General features: G+C 38.0%; 1 protein-coding gene across 3 annotated transcripts in view; it reads left to right on the top strand.

Moving 5' to 3' along the window:
- Window positions 1-25,555, top strand: part of gabrb4 (gamma-aminobutyric acid type A receptor subunit beta4) — a 172,143-nt gene that overhangs the window by 131,501 nt on the left and 15,087 nt on the right. For all 3 annotated transcript variants that reach the window (XM_061962041.1, XM_061962042.2, XM_061962040.2), the window contains 3 exons: window positions 10,629-10,711; window positions 16,996-17,133; window positions 21,186-21,338. In XM_061962041.1, the coding sequence (XP_061818025.1) occupies window positions 10,629-10,711; window positions 16,996-17,133; window positions 21,186-21,338 (374 nt within the window). The remainder of the gene's footprint in view (window positions 1-10,628; window positions 10,712-16,995; window positions 17,134-21,185; window positions 21,339-25,555) is intronic.

Raw genomic sequence — 25,555 nt, 5'->3', positions numbered from 1 at the left:
GTGCGCCTTATAGTGCGGAAAATACGGTACATAATATCTCTCAAATGACCCAATGCACCATCACTGAAGTGGGCGTAATCATTTTCCAACATTTTTATTTTTAGGCCATTTATCCCCTCCCCCTATCTGTGTCTGTGTGAAACCTGTGCTTGTCTGTGTGGTATACCTAATAGTGTGTGTGCAGTATGTGCACTCTTCTGTACAGTACAGTGTGTATGTCTGTTCACAGTATACAGTATTTCTTGCATAGTGCGTGCGTGTGTGTGCGCGTGCACGCGCGGGGTTGAGGGGCCAAGACCATGTCAGGCCCAGGGGGCCAAAATTTCTTAATCCGCCCCTGGTCCCACTAGCTGAAGAATAAGCTCCAATCAGCTAAACAGACTCAATAACTCCACGGCAATATTTTGATAAATTTACAAAACTGAAACAATATAAAAAGAATGCCATTGTAAGTTAATAATACTAATACAAACACTTGCATTTACTTTAGCATTTTTGCTGATGCTAACAACGCTAGCTTGGTTACAAAGCGATAGTACATACAAATATGCATGCAAACACTCTTACAGACATTGAGTAAGTATGAATATTTTTAGGTATATTGTAAAACATACAAACATTGCTTGGAGTGATGAATGAAGAATCCTTTCGATCAGAAACGCTATGGACAGTTACACTTGCGGTTTAAAGCACGGAAAAGGAAGTACATTTTCATCGCGTAGCACCTGCAATGTAATATGAAAACTATTTGTTGAATACAAACTATAGCCTCTAGCAAAGAAAAATAAGAAAAGTTGCCACACTGTTTTATAAGCCACAGGGTTCAAAGCCTTTGAAAAAAGGAGCTGTTTATAGTCCAGAAGAAACGGTACCTAATAAGACCCAATTTAGACATAGTTTATATTTTATTTTAACAATATCTGATCTATTGTGATTGTTGTGTACATCATTCATATTTCAAAGTTTCAAAACAATCATTGGCAGGTTTGTTTTTACAAATAAAGTTGAAATCAAAGTACAAGAAAAACAATGATCTCATTGTAATGCTTACGGAGCATAGCCCTTGCAAAGCATTTTAATTAGATTGAGATTAGACGCGTGTGGCACAATGAACCTACCCCTCAGAGAATACAATACGGTTGGGGCCACCCGTCCTCTCCAAAAACGATTTTGTGGAGGTTATTTTGTGTAGTTGGCTGTTCACCCCCATACTTTATTTAATCACTCACTTAATGAGCTAAAAGTCAACTAATTTTGCCTTCAAACATGATCTTAACAGGTTTGAAACATGTGTTGTTCCTCATTTTTGTTCATGCTGCTACAGTGGCCTGCTTTACACGTTTCTTCTAAGACTTTTTTGGGGGGTGGACATATTCATTGTTATTTTAACGCAAGAATCGCAACCTCAAGAAGCTGATTAATGTTAACATGAACATGATGTTAAAGAAATTTGATAAACATGTTACCGTATTTTTCGGAGTATAAGTCGCACCGGAGTATAAGTCGCACCTGCCGAAAATGCATAATAAAGAAGGAAAAAAACATATATAAGTCGCACTGCAGCCGGGCCAAACTATGAAAAAAACTGCGGCTTATCGTCCAAAAAATACGGTGAGTGCATATGCATTCCCCTTTTCCTGGCTCTCTTTGTTCATAATAATAATAATAATAATAATGGGTTATACTTGTATAGCGCTTTTCCACCTTCAAGGTACTCAAAGCGCTTTGACACTATTTCCACATTCACCCATTCATACACTCATTCTTTCTTTCTTTCTTTCTTTCCTTTACTTGTATAGCGCTTTTCTACCTTCAAGGTACTCAAAGCGCTTTGACACTACTTCCACATTTACCCATTCACACACACATTCACACACTGATGGCGGGAGCATGCAGTAATATAGATTAGGAATCAATGGTGTTTACTCTTGATTAATCAATTGATTAATTGTAATCGTTTCACTGCATTAGTTTAAATAATATTTTCAATGACAGAGTGTTGCATAGAATGTGAGGAAGTGAAACATAGTTACAATGTGTTTGTTTGTTTTATGGATAGCATTCTACTTGTTTACATTCAGATGCAAGGGATGGGTACTGATTTTTTTTTTTTTATACAGTAGGTTCCGAACAAATACTACCACGCACTAATTACCATAAAATGAAATGGTACCATATTTTGATACCTTTGTATCAAGTGATGTTACGTCCAGTTGTAGACTTGGCACCGGTTCAAACATTTGGCGAAGAAACAAACACTCAAGCAACACTCAGGCAGTACTTATAATGGACTCAGCCAAACAGCCTCTAGGGCCCTGTTTACACTGTACACCAAATCACAAGTCACACAAATTGGATATTTTTTGCCAGTCTAAACGCTCCAAAACGTTTAAATCTGACATTTTCGCATCAGATTTGGTCCACATCAGGAGTTAGTCCGAATTCTATTGGAATATGACCATTTTAGATGTGACTGCAGTCTAAAGGCAAATATGACCTACATGCGGTCTGATTGCGACTTTTACATCATCTTTGGGCGAGCTACGTCATTTGTGTGTGCAGGAAAAGACGCGACCCACCTTCAGAAGTGAATAGTTCATCACAACATCTGCTTTCAAATTGCAAAGTCTTCTTCTGGGAGCCGAATTTTTGGTGCATCACGAGTCAAGAGTGCACACATAATAGGTTATATATATATATATATATATATATATATATATATATATATATATATATATATATATATATATATATATATATATATATATATATATATGTACTGTTTCGATTTGATTACTAAGAAATAGCAATTGTTGAAGGACCAGAATTGACGTGCACATTGTGGCATATTTGCTTACATGTTACGTAAGTTGTTTACGTAAATGAGTTAAAAAAAAAAAAACTAACGTAGATAATGTCAGTGTCCCCGCAACTTAACAGACATAAACAGATTAGAACCCTCACAAATATATTACACTATGTAAACTCATGTATACATGATACTACTTTCATATATTTTGACGTAAAAAACACAAATTTTTTAAGGTGTGGCGACTTTTATTTTGCAAAGTAGTAGTAGTAGCGAATTCCTTGTTCATTTACGGAAATAGGTCACCTTCCTGTGTTTTCACTCAATAAAACTGCGCATGCAAGTGACATCAAGGTCACATTGAAGCCACATTGGGGCCACATTGGGGCCACATTGGGGCCACATTGGGGCCTGTGCACGTTTTTACTGGAGTCTGATAAAGATCACATTTTACTTGTAATCCAAACGATCAGCTGAGATAAAAAAGGATTTAGAAAAAATCCGACTTGGTCTACTTTGGCCTGCAATGTAATGTCTATGTAATGTTACCATGTTCCATGCCAACAAAACAAGTATGCCTGATAAAAAACAAACAAACAAACCTAGAGTAAAACTTTCTTTCAAAATACTCTAGCTCTTTACTAATTTACATTGGCTTTGCTAAATACGTGAGACTGATTAGCATTAATGATTTTGCATTTTAACACCTCCAGATTTGGTAATACGTAAATATGATTTACTTCACAATCAAACAGCTGGTGATAAATAAATACAGTACAATATTTACAGTATAACACTGCGTACTTGCACATTGAGCTTAATGGCAAAGACTACTTCCTGACAACGACAATAGAACAAAATTTATACATTACTGCTTTCTGATGTCCCTGAATTGCAACTGCATGCAAAGTATACTCTATAATACTTGCAAATGAAACTCCGAAGTGTAAAAAAAACAAGATATAACTGGACAGCACAATAATCATTATCAGGTCTCTGTTAAATGTTAAATTTAAACATGTATTTTATTATTACACAAATTGGCATTTATTAACACATGAACGTACACGCAAGTACCAAAAATGTATACCGTTGCACACCGATGTCCATGTACCATTAATTAGTACCGTATCAGTTTATTTGTGAAAGGTACCTATCCCAACGCCAGATACCTTTCAAAATAAGGACGATTTGACACTGTTGACATTGTTGAGTCCACAGAGATTCATAGTAGATCCTGCATATCACAGGCAGTCATGGAGTGCCTCATAATTACAATAAATGACCTGCTAATTACCTGCAAACTTCTGCTTTAATCCTGCACAACTCCTGTTTTATTGTATGCACAAAATAAAGCGAGCAGAAAATGGAGCAAGACCCAAACACATTGGCACCAAAATCCATTGTCACCTAATCTGAATGAACATTCCCAGCTGCAGCACTCTGGGCACGCAAGGTTCCATTGAAGCCATAAAAGTACCATCATGAGCCGAGAAGATTGGACATGAGCCAGAAGAAAATGGGATTACACCTGCACTTGCACATCAGCTGATTGTGTGCTACAAGAAACGGGAATCTTGTTGGTAGGGATTTTGGCATCAGTTCTTCCTCCTAACAGGTGCGGAGGTGCTTGCTTGTTATTCTCACTTGTGCGTAATGGTTACTAACAGATTGCATCAAGACCTTGAATCATTGCTCATGTTTTTCACTGGGCTGCTTTTACAAGCATGGCATTTTGAACAAGCACGTTTTTCAGTAATTGTTTGATACATTTTAATTTTTCTTAACGTTATTGTGTCCATTTTAATTGAATGTTGTTTTTTTTTGTATACTTTGAGAGTCCAATGGCGCTGTATTTATAATGGTGGGAAAACTGAAGTACTTGCTAATATTGATTTATTTATTTCAGTGCTGTCAAACGATTATTTGTTTGAAATCCGATTGATCCCACTTTTGAATTTGGATTAATCATTATTAATCACAGGTTATTATTACCCGCATGCACAATTTAAGAAATTAAAAAATTAAAATAATACATACCCCAATATTTGGACACAAATGCAAATGTGTACATTCAATATAAGTTACGTGATTAATTTGCAATTGTTGCAATTTTATTGTGTGACTAATTACATGAGTTCACTTGTTATTTTGGACAGTCTTAATTTGGTCATTACAATTTCTCTGGTATCTTAGCTTTGGAGCAGCTTATCTACATTAATTTCAAGTATTTCTTTTATATATATATATATATATATATATATATATATATATATATATATATATATATATATATATATATATATAAATAATCCCTTCATGAATTAGTATATCCGTTCGGCCACCGTGTTCAATCGAGAAGTCTGATCTACAAAATTTGCAGGCATCATACCCCTTCCCCTTCGAGCTGTCCTGGATGAACTGAAATTATTTTTTCCAATCATTTTGGAACTTGCAAGCGTACTTCTTCTTCTTACTCGTCGTTGCCATGTCCCTTCTTCGTTCTTCTGCTTCGTCTCTGTTTTTTTTTTGGGACATTACTACTTGCCGTAGTTTTGAAGCAATGCATGATAGGAATCCGGATGGTGTGTGTGCCTGCCTACTTTATGAGTTATAGATAAACCTATGGATAACGGAGACATATATAATAGTCTCCTTTTCAGGTGAGAGAGGACGCTAAAGGCAGTGCCTTTAAGGCACGCCCCCAATTGTGTTGGCCGGGTGGAAATCGGGAGAAATTCAGGAGAATGGTTGCCCCGGGAGATTTTCGGGAGGGGCACTGAAATTTGGGAGTCTCCCGGGAAAATCGGGAGGGTTGGCAAGTATGCTTAAGGGTTAGAATATTTTTTTGTAGGTTTTGAAAATGAAAAATATCAAAATGGCCCTGGCATTGCTTTCCGTGTGCAGTCCTCAATGGAAAAAGTTTGGACAACCCTGTTTTAGATATTATTTTAAAGGGGAACATTATAACAATTTCAAAATTGTTAAAACCATTAAAAATCAGTTCCCAGTGGCTTATTATATTTTTCAAAGTTTTTTTCAAAATTTTACCCATCACGCAATATCCCTAAAAAAAGCTTCAAAGTGCCTGATTTTAACCACCCGTTCATTTTCCTGTGACGTCACATAGTGAAGCCAACACAAACAAACATGGCGGAAAGAACAGCAAGCTATAGCGACATTAGCTCGGATTCAGACTCGGATTTCAGCGGTTTAAGCGATTCAACAGATTACGCATGTATTGAAACGGATGGTTGTAGTGTGGAGGCAGGTAGCGAAAATGAAATTGAAGAAGAAACTGAAGCTATTGAGCCATATCGGTTTGAACCGTATGCAAGCGAAACCGACGAAAACGACACGACAGCCAGCGACACGGGAGAAAGCGAGGACGAATTCGGCGATCGCCTTCTAACCAACGATTGGTATGTGTTTGTTTGGCATTAAAGGAAACTAACAACTATGAACTAGGTTTACAGCATATGAAATACATTTGGCAACAACATGCACTTTGAGAGTGCAGACAGCCCAATTTTCATCAATTAATATATTCTGTAGACATACCCTCATGTCAGCAGGCCAGGGAAGCTAGGGTCGATATTCTTCTCTTGATCATCTTTGGGACGGTGTGAGCCAAGACATCCAGGGGGTTTAGCTCGCTCGTCTGCGGGAACAAACTGCCGCCATTGCTTGCTGTGCTAGCGAGGTCCTTTGTCCCTGAATTGCTCACACACTCCGGCAGATTCAATGGGGGTCTGGGGGCAGATTTCTTTGACTTTATCGTTGGAAATGCATCTGCTTTGAGTGTCGCAGGATATCCACACATTCTTGCCATCTCTGTCGTAGCATAGCTTTCGTCGGTAAAGTGTGCGGAACAAACGTCCAATTTCTTGCCACTTTCGCATCTTTGGGCCACTGGTGCAACTTGAATCCGTCCCTGTTCGTGTTGTTACACCCTCCGACAACACACCGACGAGGCATGATGTCTCCAAGGTACGGAAAATAGTCGAAAAAGCGGAAAATAACAGAGCTGATTTGACTCAGTGTTTGAGAAAATGGCGGATTGCTTCCCGATGCGACGTCACATTGTGACGTCATTGCTCCGAGAGCGAATATTAGAAAGGCGTTTAATTCGCCAAAATTCACCCATTTAGAGTTCGGAAATCGGTTAAAAAAATATATGGTCTTTTTTCTGCAACATCAAGGTATATATTGACGCTTAAGGGGTGATAATGTTCCCCTTTAAGTTATGTCGATCCCCAGCTATAAGCTAATGCTAACAAGTAAGAATAAATATTGCAGGGTTCACTGTGACATTTGCTACGGGAGGCTTGAAACTCCAATTCTGGCTTGCAACTCAAAGCATAACAATTAGCCGAGAGACAGCTCAAAATACTCCTAAGGTATAACTGTATTGATAGTAACCATTTAATAAATGTAAAATGCCACACATAAAAACTGTCATCTCTTTATAGAATGTTCTACATTTCAACACAAATGTTTTCCAAATAGTAAACACTGAAGTTCTTCTATGAGACGGAATATTCTCTATTATTCGTCTGTAAACAAGCTGCACCAGCCGACTGTGTGGGTGTCAAAATTGTTGTGCATACATCAGACAAAGTCTTCCCTGTCTGAAGTCGACCTCCAGACTAGAGAGTTACATTAGATGCATCTGCAATCAATAAACAGAAGTACAAGTGCCTTCTCTTTTGTTTTGACCTCCCTGAAGGCGTTCCTGTTCCTGCATACCAATCCAATATAGAACAATAAAATCATTCATATTGTACATCATCCTCTTGAGATCTACAAAGGCTGCAGAGAGCTGCATGTCAGACTTCTTAGGTCCGAACCTGCTGCCATCCATTCCTAATGGGACGGAAAGTTGTTGAACCACATCTACTGACATCTCCAAATCCCAGAACTTCTCTCTGAGCGAGGCCAAACATGGGCCTGCTTAATGTTGGTTCTCTCCAAACCTGTTAGCTGTCGAATACAAGCACACATTTATTCATTGCGGGCTTTTATTCTGTTTGCCAAAAGGGGGGGGAGATTTATTCTCTGTCCATTAGTCCAAGCTGCTGTCAGGTTTTCTCAACTTTATTGTGCTACCAGGAGTTTTATCCTGGAGTGAATTAATTAACTCTTATGTTTTGCATATGGTGAATGTTTATATTCATCTTGGAGAAAGCAAACCACCAGTTTAACTAGTAGGTATTTCAGGTTGGGCACATAATAGCATAGGGCGCTTTAGGGCTGACATTTGTGTGTAGATTGGATTAGTTCTTGCGGAAGAAAAGGCAATAAAATTGGACCTTGGTATGCAAAGGCCCTATCCGTGAGAAGAGACTAAATGTTTAGCTTGATGTCAACATCTAAGTTACGACCGGCATCTGTTTTCGTTTCAGTCACTTACACGCAAACATGCCCTTTATGGTCAGGATGCGCTCTCCTGACCCAGCACACACACACACAGACAGGAGGTAGGAATATAAAACTGATGGTTTGGCTTCTCCAAGTTAGGAATGCTTCATTCTTGACCTGACCTCCTCCAGGAAGTGCAGTCCTGTACAATGACGCTTGCTTGTAATAAAGCAACTTTTGGTTCAGTAAAGCGTCTCAGACGTCTCTTTTGATCCAGCCGTACTGCCGTGTCACCCTTCTGTCCGGAGGAGGATGACAAGACCAGAAATACACATCAATCATTTAGAAAATAGTAGCTTGTCTTGACAAGAGACACCTTTTTGTCACAGGCAAAATAGCATTGACATTCTCCTATGTTGGGTGATTAGGTACAAATGCCCAATGTAATGATCTAATACAAGAGCTTAATCAAAAATGATGTATATACAATAGAAATGTGACTTTGAAAACGAGTCGAGTCTTCATAACGGCTCTATTAAGTGATTCACAGTTGTCAGCCATTCATTTCCAAGTTATTTTATCTAAAATTTGCCCAGACAACCTGACTGATATGGAAAAGAAAGAAATAGAATTAGACTTAGACTTAGACTTAGACTTCCTTTTTATTGTCATTCAAATTTGAACTTTACAGCACAGATAAGAACGAAATTTCGTTACATAAGCTCATGGTAGTGCAGAATAAAAAAGCAATAAGGTGCATATATAAATAAATAAATATATATAAATAATATAATATATATATATATATATATATATATATATATATATATATATATATATATATATATATATATATATAAAATAAATAAATATATATACATAAATAAATAGATTACTGTACGGATAAATATATTGCACTTTTTCACATGCGTCCACGTTTATGGATGTATGTCATATTGTCTTTTTTTTTTTCCAGCGAGTTAATCCATTTTGGGGGGAGTTGAGGGGATAATTTAATTATGATGCGTTCAAGAGTCTTACAGCCTGAGGGAAGAAGCTGTTACAGAACATGGAGGTTCTGCTTCGGAGGCTGCGGAACCTCTTTCTAGAGTCCAGCAGTGAAAACAGTCCTTGGTGGGGGTGGGAGGAGTCTTTGCAGATTTTCTGATCCATGGTCAGGCAGCGGCTTTTTGCGATCTCCTGGATAGGAGGAAGAGGAGTCCTGATGATCTTTTCCGCCGTCCTCACCACTCTCTGGAGAGACTTGTATATATATATATGATGCTCACTAACCCAGATTTAGACAAATATGTGAACAATATTTGAGAGGAATAGGTCTTTTGTGTATATAATAAAGTTTTAGATCTCTGAGTTTAACTCATAAAAATTGGGAGAAAAAGCAAAAGTGTTGGGTTTATATTCTTGTTCAGTGTATATGTACATATACTAGGGCTGTGAATCTTTGGGCACCACACAATTCGATTTGATTCAATTCTTGGGAGTACTGATTTGATTCAGAATACATTAAAAATGATTCTCTATTCTAAATCTATTCTTTTTTTTAATAACGTCGGGCGCCAGTTCTATGATTACTCACATTCCTCCATAGAATAAATAAACAGCTCTGGTCAATTTCCATATTACTTTAAAAAAAAATTGTTTTGTTTAATAAAATGGTTCCCAAACATATATATATATATATATATATATATATATATATATATATATATATATATATATATATATATATATATATATATATATATATATATATATATATATACACATATATAACATCTCTTTCGTAATCAAAGGCAGAATGTTTAGTATACAGCCAACTATGCATCCACAATATAATCCATATTATTAATGGCTGTGCTGCTTTTTTGCAACTTTTTACATGGAACGCCTAATTGCCAAGTGACCTCTCCCATTAATGTAATTAGACCTGATGTTATCTGCGCTCACAGTGTATCAGCAGTGTGTCGCTCTGCTGTATGCATTGAGCGGAGGAGTGCTGTGAAGGCAGCGGGGAGGTGTAGCGCAGCACAACCGTAACAAATGCAGTCTGAGCAGCAGAATGCTTGTGCTGCAGAATGCAGCTCAGTGTCATTGCGAATAATAAATATCACACGCCGGTCACACGCATTTATTTTATTAGCGTTCTCCTGGTGCCTCCTGATATCATCAGCTGTAAGTGCTAGTTTCTAGATGCTCTCCATTTGTACTCTGCATCAATCGACGCCAGTGGATTTGCCTCTAATATGTACCATTATACACTAAGATAACCATGGTTTTAGCTAAGTGTCTTCATATGTGTTATTGATTTGTTGTAATGTGAATAATAATATCCACCAGTTCCTCAATTTTACCTCTTTAAGCTCACGTTTAGCGTCATTTGTAAAATAAACTTCACACCATTTTAAAATAAAATTTTGTTTCTGTCCTATTTCCCCAGAATAACCACCACTGCTGCTTGTATGATGGACCTGAGAAGGTACCCTCTTGATGAGCAGAACTGCACTTTGGAAATTGAAAGCTGTAAGTAAATACCATGTACATACCAACTGTACTGTACCATACCATATAGTATATTGTACAGAAGGCTATTCAGGTGGTGGTCCCGAAATGACATCATCTCGGCACATGAGTTAATTTCAAAAGTTCCAAAGTCATGGTGTAAACATTATTTTGGCAACATTCTGACACACAGACCAGTCAGTAAGCCACACCCTCAGCCTCTCCAGCTGGACATTCCTGCCAACTGTCTGTAGAGCCAGAAGCCTCAGGTTTATTGTGTGTGCAAATTTAGGGATTTTTACTCAAGTAAATGTTAAACAATTATAATCTTAAAAATACAGTTATAACATGGACAAATGGACAAATATTGATCATTCTTTATGATTGTATTTTTTTTTTTCTCAACATGACCGCCCATCCCTATTTTTTTTTTTTTTTTTTTCAAAAAAAACATTTTGTATTGACTGGAAGTTTGGCAAAAGGTTTTAAATTAATTAGCAATTGCTGGATGAATGCTGTGATAGTTAGTGAAGTGTGCATTGTGACTTAAATCATCTGTCACTAAGGCGATGTTGACATTTGTGGTTTGGTACCAGAACAAACAAAGACACTTCGGGCCTGATTTAATAAGATCTAAATACCTCGCGCTAAACAGTGTGTGCAATCTATAAAATAGTGTGTACAATTAGTGGGCGTGTTGCATGCAATCTATTAAAACTGTGTGTACAATTGAAAAGTGATGCAGACCTCCTTGTTTAAATGAGGATTTTGCGTGTACTATACGGGGCATCACTACAGAGACACTTCCATTTACTGCACGTTAACATGTTATCATGCTACTACATGTGGCGTTTTGCTATGTTTCCAAAAATGCAGGAGACATGTACCACTTTTTATGGGCATTTTAGAAGCTGTCGTGCAGTGTATCTACAATGACACCTCATTTTCTTTCTTTTTTATATGGCTTTTGTTCAACATGGAACAGACTGTTACAAAGAGTGGATCGTAAAATATGAAAAAGAGACCCTTTTCACTTAGGCAAATCTGATTGTGTTTATTGTTTGTAAAGTTCTAACTACTTATAGTAAAAACAACACAACATCAAAAAAACATTGCACAACCAAATATTTATTAACATTTGCAAGACTAAAAGGCAAAGCAGAAACTACATAAACGTTTTTGCTAGACTTTATAGCATTGATGGGCAATCAGAAAATGCCTGAGCTTTTGTTTCCTGCTGCTCTTATTCATGACCTTTGCAGCCTGTACTCCCTCGGCTGTGCTGTGTGTGTAAGCCCTCCATCCCTTTTCTGCTCATCGTCAACACATATGGCCACATTTTTGACCAATCATGTGCGACTTTAACAAAAATAACGCTGGGAACTTTGAAGAGCCAGCTCTGAGAGAAGCAACATTTGCAAACAACACACCATTTGTGATAATTTTCATTTACAAGCTTATCAATCACTCCACTTGCTCATTACGCACATATTTTTGTTTCTAATTCTTAAAGGGGAACATTATCACAATTTCAGAATGGTTAAAACCATTAAAAATCAGTTCCCAGTGGCTTATTTTATTTTTCGAAGTTTTTTTCAAAATTTTACCCATCACGCAATATCCCTAAAAAAAGCTTCAAAGTGCCTGATTTTAACCATCGTTATATACACCCGTCCATTTTCCTGTGATGTCACATAGTGAAGCCAACACAAACAAACATGGCGGAAAGAACAGCAAGCTATAGCGACATTAGCTCGGATTCAGACTCGGATTTCAGTGGCTTAAGCGATTCAACAGATTACGAATGTATTGAAACGGATGGTTGTAGTGTGGAGGCAGGTAGTGAAAACGAAATTGAAGAAGAAACTGAAGCTATTGAGCCATATCGGTTTGAACCGTATGCCAGCGAAACCGACGAAAACGACACGACAGCCAGCGACACGGGAGAAAGCGAGGACGAATTTGGCGATCGCTTTCTAACCAACAATTGGTATGTGTTTGGTTGGCATTAAAGGAAACTAACAACTATGAACTAGGTTTACAGCATATGAAATACATTTGGCAACAACATGCACTTTGAGAGTGCAGACAGCCCAATTTTCATCAATTAATATATTCTGTAGACATACCCTCATCCGCGCTCTTTTTCTGAAAGCTGATCTGTCCGGTTTTGGAGTTGATGTCAGCAGGCCAGGGAAGCTAGGGTCGATATTCTTCTCTTGATCATCTTCGATGGCATAAGGGACGGTGTGAGCCAAGACATCCAGGGGGTTTAGCTCGCTCGTCTGCGGGAACAAACTGCCGCCATTGCTTGCCGTGCTACCGAGGTCCTTTGTCCCTGAATTGCTCACACACTCCGGCAGATTCAATGGGGGTCTGGCGGCAGATTTCTTTGACTTTATCGTTGGAAATGCATCTGCTTTGATTGTCGCAGGATATCCACACATTCTTGCCATCTCTCTCGTAGCATAGCTTTCGTCGGTAAAGTATGCGAAACAAACGTCCAATTTCTTGCCACTTTCGCATCTTTGGGCCACTGGTGCAACTTGAATCCGTCCCTGTTCGTGTTGTTACACCCTCCGACAACACACCGACGAGGCATGATGTCTCCAAGGTACAGAAAACAGTCGAAAAAACGGAAAATAACAGAGCTGATTTGACTCGGTGTTTGAGAAAATGGCGGAATGCTTCCCGATGTGACGTCACAACGTGACGTCATCGCTCCGAGAGCGAATATTAGAAAGGTGTTTAATTCGCCAAAATTCACCCATTTAGAGTTCGGAAATCGGCTAAAAAAATATATGGTCTTTTTTCTGCAACATCAAGGTATATATTGACGCTTACATAGGTCTGGTGATAATGTTCCCCTTTACAGTATACCCCCGGGAGCAACAAAGTTTACTTGAATATGTGACTGAATATTTGTTATTCATGCTCATTGAGTTATTTGCACTACTGTGAGCTATGCACTCCAACAGTTTGACTGATTAGGCCACTGGTTGTTTCAATTCCACGAACAATGTGACATTTCCTTCCCTTACAACCACATAGGAAGATTTAATGCTAATGACTTCTGGTCTCTAAATGATTTTAATGCCATCCAGGTCTGTACATGTCGCGAGTAGAATGTTAAATGTAGTAAGACGCTAAGAGATCCGGCCGTAGTGAATTGCCTACTGGCCCACTGACATAAATCTACCACTGTGATCACTTTTGATTGTGCTGCAAGCTGAGAATGTGCAGGACCGCCTGGCAACTGACACATGCTGATAAAGTATTAATACAGGGTGGGGAGCTAGAAGAGAGGTAGCTCAATAGAAGGAAGTGCGCTTGGAATATCTTTTCAGGCTCAATGAACACCAAGTTAAGGTTTTTTCCCATAGAACAGGTTTGTATGTACAATGTTTCTTAGAAGAAACATTTTACAGTACATTAGAGCATGCCGGCTGGCGCTGTGACCACAAGATACAGAGATGGCTGGAAACGTGCAGGTTAATATATATCTAACAATGCAAAAAGGAGGTAGGACCAGCGTGGACAAGGCAATCAACCATATGTATCAAAACCACTTAAGGAAGAAATGCAAAGAGCATCCAGAATATAGGAATATCAATTTAAAGCAGAAACGCTAACACAATGAACAGGATTAGGCATGTCCCAACTATTTCACTTAATACTGATAATGGAGACTTGAGTATTGGCCAATATCGATATACCATTCTTGAAGAGTGGAATGTTAGAAATTACACACACAGAGAACAATGATATGTATGAAAAACACTAATCAATGTATTGTTAATGGATTTATGCTGTCTTTAAATTAGTATGAAGTTACCACTTCAATTTGTTTTAGCGACAATTAGAGGTCACAATGATTCAATAAGTCAAGTTCATATCGCTGCAAATTGAATGATGCATATACATTGGCTATGGGACACTTTGTATTTGTAAGTAGTAAACAACTTTAAATATTGTGTACTTGTCTATATTTACAAAGACTATAATGTTGTTCAATTAAGGACACTGATTACTTATGTCTAACTTGTGTTGTGTGCTATTGTGTGCTTAGCTGCTCGTATGTACTGATAGCCCATATCCCAGCTTGTTTAACTTTTGTAAATGACTTCACTAAAGTCCAAGGAAAGACAAACCATGTGTGCTTACTGGAGGACATTTAGATGGTAACCGGCTGTCCAGCTTTGCTTGTATCTGAACTTATATTAGAGATTTTAGATACAAGCGAATATCTTTCGATCAGATCGATATCGAATCGGGACACCTTTAAAACAATAAAAGAACCAGCACCATCAAACTGATGACACTGAGACACAAAACCTCCTGATTGCCAATCAGGGACATTGGAGAAAACCAGTGCTCTGGGGCAGAGGTAAAGTCACTGAAAGACAAGCAAGAACAGGAAGTTGATAACGGAAAAAAGAACACATGGCAGGAAGTCGAACCAAAATGCAGAAAGTCGGAAAACAGTCATGAGGGATCATTTAATTTTAAATTGTATTTCATTTCATTTTATTCATTTATTTCAGGCAATGACATAAAAAAAATTAAGTGCAAGGTAGACAACACATAATAATATAAATTATTATAATGCAAAAGGTAATGTACAGTATGTAAGCATGATGATCCAGTTTTGCCTGAAAGGGAATGGGAAGAAGATAATTTATTTAATCCCACCCCCAGTTCTCCGTTCAGTGATTAATACATTGAGTTTCACTGTTACTTTGTTTAAGGATTATATTACAAATGTTGTATCATGGTGGCATTTCCACAGGTAACAATAAATATTACACTGTAATGACAGAAACTGTGAGGAAAAGGCCACATGATTTTGGAGTAGGCAAAGTGCGATGGAAATTTCAGGCTCGCTAAATCGTTTAGTATTTGATGTCACGATGGCAATTTGAATGTCGTTGACAAACCTCTCCACAGTAATGCAATTACAGAATTGAAGACTTTCGTTGACAAAGACGGCCAGGATGTAGTGGAGAGTAGAGTCAAACCGCCGCAACATTTGTACTTTGCGACAACGTATTCTTGAACTCAATAGTGGTTTTCACAATCTTTATCACTCACAGCTATTTTTTTTTTGCAGCCGTACCTCTTTGTTTGGGTACCCAGTTACACGGAACAATACACCTGCAAACTGACTTGTTTGTCACGCGCTGTACGGTAGGCGAGACGCTTTACAGTGAAAAATGTTGTCCAAAAAAAGGATCATACGAAAAAGTGGACGTGCAAAAACCGAGCCACCTTTGAATTAGTAATTACCCTTAAATGCAATACAATGGCCAGGTAAAAAGGAATTATTCATAATAATAATTTGAGAAAAAGTGGAAAGTAAACATAATAAACATGTTTGATTGTACATGAGGGATAAAAACCAACGTAAATACTTTACCAATGTGTGCACAAGGAACTAGTCCATCACGAACTAATCACTTTACTGCAACTAATGATTACTTCATGATCGACATATAACCATGCATGAAACTGGGACTGAGGCATGTATAGTTTTTCATCAGCACAATTTTGACAAAGGCGATAAAGTGATGCGTTTAAGGACTTAAAAATTTAACCATAGGGGGCCGATTAGAAAGACTAGAACAGTCAACTGCTATGTTATTTTAATAAACAGTCTCTTGCAAAAGTTTTCATTTCTGTTCCTTCCCCCTTTTTCAATGAGAAATTTGTCTGATTCTATTATCACTGCTAGCTTAGGTTATTCTGTTGCTCTCCAGGCAGGCAAGTTGCATTATCTATTTTCTCCCAAGCTACCTGACTAGGTAAAATTATAAAACTGACTAACAGGCAAAATAAAAGCAATGCAAGTGTTTCTTGGTTATCATTAAATACAGCAGACAGAGTGTTGCAAGCGTCCATAAGCTACAACCAATGGTGAGTAGCAACAAAACTGTGTGTTGGTGGTGTGCTTTATGTGTGGGTGGCAGGTCAGACACAGAATGTCTGCTCTAGTTCCAAAGTGAGTAACCACATCAGACGTTTTTTGCTCACAGTTTTGTTTTGTGTGGGAATAACAAATGTCTCCATGAAGTCATTCCAGGATGTAATATCGTTTCTCAGTGCAATGTTCTCCAGAAGTCAAGCTATCTGTTCAGATCTGAATGATTTTACAGTAGAGAGCGTCATTCGTCAGAGGGCCCTCCACTATTTGCCCAAACTCTTGTCTTGCACTGGCAACATAATCCTGTTTCATGGTTATTTTCAAAATACTTTTTTCTAACCAATTTTTTCTTTCTTTTCCCATGTCTTGCTGGGTTGTTCGATAGACGGATACACCACGGATGACATTGTGTTCTTTTGGCAAGGAGGGGACAGTGCTGTGACAGGGGTCGACAAGTTGGAGTTACCTCAATTCTCCATTGTGGACATTCGCTTGGTGTCCAGGGATGTCAGGTTCAGTACAGGTAAGATTTGCTGTGTGTGTGTGTGTGTGTGTGTGTGTGTGTGTGTGTGTGTGTGTGTGTGTGTGTGTGTGTGTGTGTGTGTGTGTGTGGCATGCTTAGATATTAATTTTCCTCTAGTTCTCCTGTGATAATACTTGAAATAAACTGTCTATTTTCTGCCATGGTGGTGAGGGTTGGTCTCTTAGAAGCAGATTCGCACTGTGGATAGATGACGCGTTTGTTGTAGCTTGCACTCTAATTTGTTTTGGCAAAACACGCATTCCCTGGAATTCATGCAACTTCTGCATGTGTGTAACAAAGAATATGGAAGTGTAATTGTGTCTTCACGTAAGCATGGTCGTAGCTACCATTAAGGACACAGAGGTCATGTCCTCTGTATTTTTTTTAAGTGACTGCAGATGTACTTTATGTAGGTCATCGTATGCACTGTACATCACTTTGCGGTAGATCATCCTATCACAATATACAATATTTGATCATGCACAGCCGGCTACAACTCCAGCAACGTAACACAATGTAGTCCACTTTTACCATAAACATCATCTGATCCGAAATGTGCTGTCAACATAACCTTACAATTAAATTATACTGACGTAACTAATGTTGCTTTAACCTAATGAAAGTGATGCTAAACGCTGTCGGGAAAATACCATTGTCATGTCAGCCAGTTTCTGCTCACATAGGTCAAACCCGCCTGCCCTAAACTTAGCTGTGTGTTGTCTTTGCGATCTGTGGGGAGCCCGTTTTGCATAAAGAATCACATGTCAAATGTAAATTATTCGATGAAAAGGCGCTGCATAATTTTTTTCACCCCAAACGTACTCCTGGCCATATCGTGCTCTGTCACTGATAAGAATATGGTAACAACCTTGCCTTATGGCAACGTCATTAATTCCCAGTTGCCATACAGAAGGTCGTGGGTTTAGTCCCTGCTCATAGTTGAAAATACAGTAAGGTTTATATTTTATGTTTTAATGATGTTAAAATGATTTAATACACTAAATTTCAGCATATTAATAAAAAAAAGTGGACTGTCACCAAATCATGCTGATAGTCAAAGATGTTAGATCAGTGGTTCTTAACCTGGGTTCAATCGAACCCTAGGGGTTCGGTGAGTCGGGCTCAGGGGTTCGGCGGAGGTTAAGACACACCCGACTCATCGTGTAAATAAAAACTTCTCCCTATTGGCTTTATGGATACGGCAACAGCAGAACTCACACTGATTTGCAGGTGTGTTATTTGTTGTGAGTTTATGCACTGTGTTGGTTTTGTTCTTTGAACAAGGTGATGTTCATGCACGGTTCATTTTGTGCACCGGTAAAAAAAACATGGTAACACTTTAGTATGGGGAACATATTCACCATTAATAAGTTGCTCATTAACATGCAAATTAGTAACATATTGGCTCTTAACTAGTCATTATTAAGTACTTATTAATGCCTTATTTGGCATGACCTTATTGTAACCCTAACCCTCTAACCCTGGCCCTAACCCTCTAACCCTAACCCTAACCAAATAACTCTAAATTAAGTCTTTGTTACTTAGAATATGTTCCCCATACTAAAGTGTTACCAAAAACATGCAACTTTGTCTTGAATTTGAAAAAAAACATCATATTATTTTTCACTAAAGAAGGGTTCGGTGAATGCGCATATGAAACTGGTGGGGTTCGGTACCTCCAACAAGGTTAAGAACCACTGTGTTAGATAATATAACACGTGATAGTTCTACCTCAATTAAAGCTTTTGTTATTCTGGAAATTATTTGTGTTGCTCAAGGTAACATTATTTATATGGTACTGGCATACTCATGATTTTAGCCCTTCAAAGCTTCTCTTGGACCACCAATTTTTGACCTCGGTATTTGTCAAATCATAGTTACAGCCCTGCCCGTGAGTACAATCTTTAGCCATGTAAAGCATTGATACACAGCTGTGGTTAAATTAAGATCAGCCGATCGCCGATTTGTTCAAAAAGGCAAATATCAAGTCCAAACACATTGACACCACAGCACATAGCACATACACAACTACTATACTACTAAAGAGAATGACAAACAACAGTGATTTGTAACTTTAGCAACAGCTGCAGTTGAACCTCGAATTAGGAAATTAAGTGGTTCTTGAAGAGAGATTTTAAATAAAGTGTGTATAGTGAAGCAAAAAACAATGTAAACATTAATAATGGGTTACAGCCTCGATACAAATCCATGTTGTAGTAAATGTTTGTACACTTTGAACACAATACAATGTGCTATACAGTATTGTATATCAAAGAAACACAACAAGAAGTTAATCAATGTTATATTTACTAACACAATCAAAACAACAACTAGCTGAATGTTCCTGCTCATTTTCAGCTGCTCTGCTGACACGCACACACACTGTCACTAGTACTGTTGTGCACTCAGTTTGAAATCACAAATTTCTAGAATATTAACAGCCGAATTGCAAAAAAAATTAAGAATTCAAAATAAAATCCACTCCATCTTGTTGGTTAGTGTTCTTGGTATGCAGCAGATGAAAGGGGGAGAAGGAAGCAGTAGTGTCAACAACGGTGTAAATACTTCCGGAATTGTTCGCTTGTCCGTTGATTTCTTTAGACTGTTGAAATGAGTAAAACTAGAAAAATGGGCTAAAAGGGCTAAAAAACACTTTAAAAGCACACAGGTCTATTAGCCTACCCACAAACGCTGTGCTACTGAGCACAACATTTCAGCGCTGCATGGGTGGTTAAACATTCGTACACTGAGACAAGGTTCGCACACCATTGCATATGTTCATTCTGACCGTGGTTCATTAATCAACAACTACATAGGATGAGGTTTACGAAAATTGAGGTTCCGCTGTGAATGCAACAAGCGCCACAATGGATTCCGGGAAACGGGAAGTACTTCAGTGATGCAACGGTGTAAATTGAAATTGCAATATTTTGCATGAACTTGGAAGTAACTCTTCACTTTTGTTAACAATTTGACTTTGGCCAAAGTCTACCATTTGGTTATTATGGCATATTGCAAAAACCACATTTCGAATTGTGGCTTACTGCAAGGGTGTATAGAGGAGAAAAAGAGCCAAATAATGTGATGTTTTCATTTTATGTAAATGTGCCAATGTTATTGCATTGCAGATAGCATATAGGCATCCTGACAATAGCTGAGATAAATTGTAATTCTAGTGTTTGAGTTAAGTGAAATCTATGAACATTTATTGCCGGCATGAATCTTGAACGTACGCTGGTGACTGGCGAGGGTTTGTCTCCCATTTGTTGAAGCGCATATGCAAAACATATTGATTCATTAAAAGATTTACACCAATCTGAAAATGATGAGGTCATTTGTCAATGTGGGGTTGCGTCAAACAAAACGCTCTGAAAGATTAAAACTTATCTTTGGAGACAAATTTGCAATAAAACGCCAGATGTTTTAGATTTACCTATTCTTGAAGTAATCTGTCCAGCTTCCAAACTATAAATAAGTCCATATAGCTGAAGCAGTGAGATCCTGCATGGTTGCTTTTACTGCTTTTTGCATCAGCATTTTATTTCCCTGCTTGTTTGAATCTAACTGCAATAAAAGAGAAGTTTTAGTACAACTATTTGACATTTCTCAGCAAAATATCCACGAAAATGAGTGACTCCGTTGCTTTAAAGCGATGTGTTTTGTCCTTTAGTGTGCAGCCATGCATTGCAATCACCTTTTAAAATGGCCTTTCAGTAATGTTTAGAGGACAGAAGGAAAGGGAAGGAAACAGCGAGCAGCTCTCTGTGACAAGTCTCAGAGGGATGCTGGAGCGGCCTGCTGAGATAGGGGCTTGCAGAAAAATCTGCTGTGTTTGCGACTTTGTGCCATGTTTAATTGGAATCAAACTTGTCCCTGGAAAGGAATCAATCGCTTTGGGGAAATTAAGTGCTCCATCTGAACAAACGGAGAAATGACTACCATGCACGTTGTCAAGTGCACAGTTTGGAGCCCTTAACACTTTTCCTCTTGTTTTTTTTTTTTTTTTGACTCTTCCCTGATCTTATCCATGCTGTGGTTGTTTCTGCTTACAGGTTCTTATCCCAGACTTTCGCTGAGTTTCAGGATTAAGAGGAACATTGGATATTTCATCTTGCAGACATATATGCCCTCCATATTGATCACCATTCTTTCTTGGGTCTCTTTCTGGATCAATTATGATGCCTCTGCAGCTCGGGTGGCCCTGGGTAAGTCATTGCCATTAAATATTGGAAAAGGTCTAATTGGTCCAATTTTAATCAAATCACTACCAGAGGAACCACATACACCTTTTCTAAGTGTCACCATTTAAATGGTGCAACGCAACCTGTTTTTGCAACGTGTGGTTTTTGCATATTATCATTACCACATTTTTTCGGACTACAGAGCGCACCGGTGTATAATATGCATCCACTAAATTTGAGAAGCAAAAAATATGTTTCTATTCATTAGCCGAATCGGACTATAAGCCGCAGATATATACTCTGTGAAATACCGTATTTGCCGGACCATAGGGTGCACCGGATTATAAGGCGCACTGCCGATGAGCGGGTCTAGTCAGGTCTATTTTCATACACAAGGAGGATTATAGCATTAAAGGGGTCATATTTTTTTTTTTTTTTTCTGAATGTAAAACACTTCCTTGTGGTCTACATAACATGTAATGGTGGTTCTTTGGTGAAAATGTTGCATAGATTATGTTTTACAGACCATCTTCAAGCCGCTTTCTGACAGTCTCATCAGGATGCGGCGTTTTGTGGGCGGTTTTATTTATGTGGCTCACCTTCGGCAGCGTCTTTTCTCCGTTATCTTTGTAGCAAGCAAGGATGGGAGTGGAAGAAGTGTCAAAAGATGAAACTAACTGTTTTAATGACATTCAGACTTTACTTAAATCAATAAGAGAGCAGCATCTCCTCATCTGTGGCTCACTCATGCAATAACAACGCCGGAAATGTGTCCCGGAACTTTCTAATAACTAAAGTTCCTTGGATAATTGTGAAGTGAATTAGTGAAGTGAATTACATTTATATAGCGCTTTTTCTCAAGTGACTCAAAGCGCTTTACATTGTGAAACCCAATATCTAAGTTACATTTAAACCAGTGTGGGTGGCACTGGGAGCAGGTGGGTAAAGTGTCTTGCCCAAGGACACAACGGCAGTGACTAGGATGGCGGAAGCGGGAATCGAACCTGCAACCCTCAAGTTGCTGGCACGGCCGCTCTACCAACCGAGCTATACTGCCCCAATGTTAATTAATGTTAACTCACTACACCGGTATGTTTTAGCGCTTTCATGGCGATTTTACTGACAAATAAAAGTAAGAACTTTACACTACTTTATATTAGAAATGGCAACAGCGGAAAATGAATGTCCCATAACAAGAAGATAGAGAAAAACAAGAAGTATATCGGCTACGGTGTCGGCACAGACTACAAAGGCGGACCCGCACAAATTTTCAGGACTTATGCAGGTCCCAGATACAGATCAGCAGGTACCAGAAGGTAAGAAAAGTTGCTTTTGCATAATATTGCGAAACAAAATGCCAGATAATATGTCTTACCTTATACATACACACCCCATAATAATAATCGTATGTTGAAGCACAGTACAATCCATAAAGCGGTGTGGCTTCATAGCTTACCAAAGTCAAACTAAATTATTTTTATTGATTTTTGAGCGCCGTGTGTAATGTTCCTTATTTTCAATGGAACACATTTTGGTGTTGTTTACTTGAGTCATATTGCAGTCTACACATATCTCTTGTGTGTGACTGCCATCATATTGAAGTCTATGCGTATCTCTTATGTGTGACGGCCATCTACTGGTCACACTTATCATTTCACCATGTAACAAATAAAATAGCTTCGAGGTCGGTAAGCACAACCAAAATTACTCCGTACATTAGGCGCACCGGGTTATAACCAACCAAATGGAATAACCAAATAAATAAAAAAATACTAGCAAGCAATATGTCCGGTGTTTAACTATAATGAGACTCGATGTTTTGGTGGGATCTTATGGCAACCATCTGTGTGGAGGCTCCTAACACATCACCACATAAACCATAACAATTAGCCGACAGTTTGTATACCAAAAAACTTGTGAGCTTGGACAGTCGTGAGCCAAGTTACCACTTTACATGAATAATAAACATTCAATGTGTATTTAGACATTGTTCACTATAATCAATAATTTTCTTGTCTGAGTTAGCATCTGACTGACATGTAGGGATCCATTTTGAACACCTGTTAACATTTTGAACAACCCTCCAGTTTTCCGTGGGGATTTTACCATTCCAGTTCCGATACTTTCACGAAAAACAACCCATAAAATGATATCTAAACATATTCAAATTATCTTGCTTGAGTAACACAGCTTCTGGTCAGCTCATCCTGTTGTCCAATAAGTCAGGCCTTCCAAATAAAAGCAGACCATTAGAAACACTGTTGCACTACAGTATTAAGCAACTCATCCCTCTCGGTTCGGTTATGTGTCTTCATTAAAAAAACGTATTTCATACGTCAGCACGAAACGCGTTTGAGTTTGTAATGCACAGCACAATGCGACAGACACTAATCTGTACAGACTGAAAAACATGTACAATATTACAGTATCTGTACACAGCTAGCCAGACAGTGTATATGCTCTCTGTCATGATACACACATGACGTGCTGTGTGTTAATGATCAATATCAAGTGTGACTCGATGAACAGTTGTCTGTTTGGTCAAGCTGGCCAGGGACATTTTTTTTCTGGTTAATTATGGGTAAGCACTTCATTTATGTCGAAATTGCTTGGCTTCAAGTTCCACATTTTGTAACTTAGATTCACTTTCACCTCACTCTATCGGCTTCATTTCACGTCACACTCTTCTTTTGTGCTAGCTTCTGGAAGTAGTACTTCATCCTCCATAAATTCAGATTCAAAAAGATAAGGTTATGAATCCTCATTTCTCCAAAATAGTCATCTTCATTGTTTGTTACCAAGTCTGCCATGATTAGAACACACAAGCGTTTTGTATCCAGAAGTAGGAACACACATTGTCGGATGTGCGCTGCTATAGAAACGGAAATAAGAAGAATTATTTCTGGCCTTGATTTAAATGATCAAAATACGGTAAATATTGTCTGTTACTACATTATATATAGACTTGTAGTGTATATATAAAACGTTGATGGAGGGTTTTGAAGTTGTTTTAGTGGTCTTTGAAGGCTACAATTGTGACTCCTATTAGCCGCATCTTCAAAGTGTTTGTTATTATCTTTAAAATTCCCCCCAAAAAAGACATACGTGTTCTTGTCCCCCATAATGATTGTGAATGATAGGCAAAATTCTAAAAAATAAAAAAGCTTCACGTTTTTATTTTTTTTCACCTTATTTTACTAATGTTAATTGATACTGGTTGCTTATTAAGAGATACATATTTGTAAAATAGGTACATATCATTGGCCTTCTCTAGGAATTAAAGTTACCGTTAAATAGTCACACGCACACACACTAGATGTGGTGAAAGTATCCTCTGCATTTAACCCATCCCCATGTTCACCCCCTGGGAGGTGAGGGGAGCAGTGGAATCACTGGAATCATTTACTTTGTTGCAAAAGTCCTACTTATTTTATTTTAGTTGTATAAAGATGCTAGCACCTGCTAGTTCACGTACGCCCTCCCCACGGTGGTACTGAGTGTCTCACTGTGTACAGTATGACATTTCTCTGCAGTTTACTGTCGGATTAGCAAAAATTACCATGCCTCATTTACTTTAAAAACATCACAAGTCTTGTTTTGTAATAAATATTTTTGCTAATATCATGCTGACAAACACAAGCTGACACGCTCAATCCATCCCAGTTTATGAAGGAGTATGCAGTCATCTCAGGTTTCTGCCCTGTATTTGATCAGGGATTTTTAAGTAAGTGTTAAAATAAAATAAAAAAATATATACAGAAAATACATTTATAACACAGTTCAACTGACTATACAGTATTCTCATTATTCGTTTTTTTTGTGTGGGGCTATACCTGATCTGCCTTTCTTGACTGCACGCCACTGCTGTGTTATATGAAACTATATGAAAAGCAAGTTTAAGCATATTGAATTAAAAGACAACATAAATAAACCACAATAGGAATGATAAACATATACATGTTTTTTTTTTTATTATTCTCCGTGTGTATTTGCATGTTGTAAACAGAACTATTATTTTGAATAGATTGCAAAAGTACCTCGACTTACGAGCATTTAATTAGTTATGTGATGGAGCTCTCTCAATTGAATGCCGCCCAATAAAATCATTGAATTCAATCTAATTGACGCTTGCCCAGTCCCTTAAAAGAGCACAATATAAACATGTAACATTGCCTTTTATGAACAATATTTTAGATATATGAAAAACAATACAATAGATGTACTACTAACAACCAAAGTAG

Source organism: Nerophis lumbriciformis, linkage group LG09 (genome assembly GCF_033978685.3).
Source record: "Nerophis lumbriciformis linkage group LG09, RoL_Nlum_v2.1, whole genome shotgun sequence".
Lineage (NCBI taxonomy): Eukaryota > Metazoa > Chordata > Actinopteri > Syngnathiformes > Syngnathidae > Nerophis > Nerophis lumbriciformis.
The sequence above is the reverse complement of the archived record's forward strand: the minus strand, read 5'-3'. Positions and strand labels throughout refer to the sequence as shown.